Here is a 2578-nt window from a genome sequence, read left to right on the forward strand (position 1 = left end):
GCAGGTGAGGTGGGTGGTGTGTCACCGCAAGCGGCTCACCTCCATCCCCGAGGGCATTCCCACCGAGACCAAGATCCTGGAGCTCAACAAGAACCGCATCCGTTGCCTCAACCCGGGGGATCTCTCCCCGTACCCACTGCTGGAGGAGCTGGATTTCAGCGAGAACATCATCTCCAATGTGGAGCCGGGCGCCTTCAGCAACCTCTTCAACCTGCAGACCTTGCGGCTACGGGGGAACCAGCTCAAGCTCATCCCACCGGGGGTCTTCACCAAGTTGACCAACCTCACCCTCTTGGACATCAGCGAGAACAAACTCGTCATCCTGCTTGACTACATGTTCCAGGACCTGCGAAACCTGAAGAGCCTGGAGGTGGGTGATAACGACTTGGTGTACATCTCCCAACGAGCCTTCTCGGGGCTGCTCGGCCTGGAGCAGTTGACCATCGAGAAGTGCAACCTGACCTCCATCTCAGCCGAGTCGCTCTCCTACCTCCAGAACTTGGAGGTGCTGCGGCTCCGGCACCTCAGCATCTCCGCGCTGGAGGATCAAAACTTCAAGAAGCTCTACAACCTCCTGCAGCTGGAGATCGACAACTGGCCCCTGCTGGAAGACATCTCGCCCACCAGCTTCCAGGGCCTCAACCTCACCTCACTCTCCATCACCTACACCAACATCACAGCCGTGCCTGCCGCTGCCTTGAGAAACCTGGTGTACCTCCGGTACCTCAACCTGTCCTACAACCCCATCAGCGCCGTGCTGAAGGGCTCCTTTAAAGACCTCATCCGCCTCCAGGAGCTCCACATCGTGGGTGCTCTTTTGGTGTCTGTGGAGCCACAGGCTTTCTCCGGCCTGAGACAAATCCGGCTGCTCAACCTCTCCAGCAACTTTCTCTCCACATTGGAGGAGAGCACCTTCCACTCCGTCAACACGCTGGAGACCCTGCGAGTGGACAGGAACCCCCTGGCCTGTGACTGCCGCCTCCTCTGGATCCTGCAGCGACGGAAGACGCTCAACTTCGACGGGCAGCAGCCCATGTGCTCCTCACCACCCGAAATCCAGGGCAACGCCCTGCGTGACTTCCCGGACTCCATACTCTTTGAGTACTTCACCTGCCAGAAGCCCAAGATAAGGGATCGGAAGCTGCAGCACGTGACGGCCCGGGAAGGGCAGTCCGTGTCCTTCCTTTGCCGGGCGGATGGGGAACCAGACCCCTCCATCGCCTGGGTGTCCCCCCAGCATCGCATGATCACCACCCGCAGCACGGGGCGGGCGACTGTGCTGCCTGGAGGCACCCTGGAGATCCGCTTCGCCCAGGTGCAGGACAGCGGCACCTACATCTGCATCGCCAGCAACGCGGGAGGCAACGACACCTACTTTGCCACCTTGACAGTCAAGGGGCGCCTGGCTGATGGGTCCCACTATGCGAACCGAACTTTGTACCTCAGCGAGTTCAACGACACCTCCCACAATGACACGCAAGTCTTCTTGAAGTTTACGTTGGACCTCAAGACCATCCTGGTCTCCACGGCCATGGGCTGCATCACCTTCCTGGGCGTGGTGCTCTTCTGCTTCCTCCTCCTCTTCGTCTGGAGCCGGGGCCGGGGCCAGCACAAGAACAACTTCTCAGTGGAGTACTCCTTCCGCAAGGTGGATGGTCCCACCACCACCACCGGCCAAGGAGGAGCCAGGAAGTTCAACATGAAGATGATCTGAGCCTCTCCCAGAGGAAAACCATTGTCTGCTGCCCGACCCCGGGCATGGCCATGGTGGGATGGGTCTGGGGGGGCTGTGGGAGCACTGGTGATGTCCCAGGGCTGGGATCTCTCTGTGCTGGGACGTGGCTGGAGACATGCTGGAGGCACCACGGGCCAGAAGGGTCAGAACCCCATGGACCTCTAGGTTGGAACCCCACGGACCTCTAGGTTGGAACCCCATGGACCTCAGGGTTGGAACCCCATGGACTTCTGGATTGGAACCCCATGGACCTTGGGGCTGGGGAAGAATAACCCCGTCTGTCCCAGCCCCACAGTGAGCCCTCAGGGTGCAATGGCTCAAGGGCCATCCCAGCTCCAGGAGCTCCCAATGTAGCCGACACTTTTGCTACCAACTATGCATTTCTCTCGCCAAGAGATCAGCAGTGTTTGGGCTTGGGAAAAAAAAACAAAAAACCCTGCTTCCTTTTTTTCCCCCCCCCTTTCCCTTTTTTTTTAAGAGACTCTCCTGAAAACTTTCCTGGTGGTTGTTTATGGTTCTCTTTTCTTGTTGTTGGGCTTTTTGGTCCAACAGTTGGTTTTTTTTAATTCGTTTCCAAGAGAAAAGTCTTCCGGGGCGATGCGGGACTGGGGTGCCAGGAGAGGTTGTGCCGAGCTGGAGGGGGGGGCTCCTCCAGCCCCTCGGCAAAGCTGGACCCACCAGGTCATGGCCATGCCTTGAGAGCTTCCCATCAGCAGGTCTGAGACACAACATTTGCCAATGCGGGTGCCCAGGGACGCTCCTGCACAAGCAATAATAACCCACCCAGGGCTGGGTGCTGAGGAGGTGTCGGCAAGAAAAAAAGGCGGGGGGGGGGGGGGGGGA

The 2578-nt window shown here is 58.8% G+C and overlaps 1 protein-coding gene across 1 annotated transcript in view; it reads left to right on the top strand.

Moving 5' to 3' along the window:
* LINGO3 (leucine rich repeat and Ig domain containing 3) overlaps window positions 1–1714 on the top strand; it is a 1804-nt gene extending 90 nt beyond the window's left edge. Inside the window, 1 exon segment of the mRNA XM_010082247.1 lies at window positions 1–1714. This exon segment is cut by the window's left edge and continues 27 nt beyond it. Within this exon segment, the coding sequence (XP_010080549.1) occupies window positions 1–1714 (1714 nt within the window).
* The last annotated feature ends 864 nt before the right edge of the window (window positions 1715–2578 follow it).

Source organism: Pterocles gutturalis, unplaced genomic scaffold (genome assembly GCF_000699245.1).
Source record: "Pterocles gutturalis isolate BGI_N339 unplaced genomic scaffold, ASM69924v1 scaffold20914, whole genome shotgun sequence".
NCBI classification, from domain to species: domain Eukaryota; kingdom Metazoa; phylum Chordata; class Aves; order Pterocliformes; family Pteroclidae; genus Pterocles; species Pterocles gutturalis.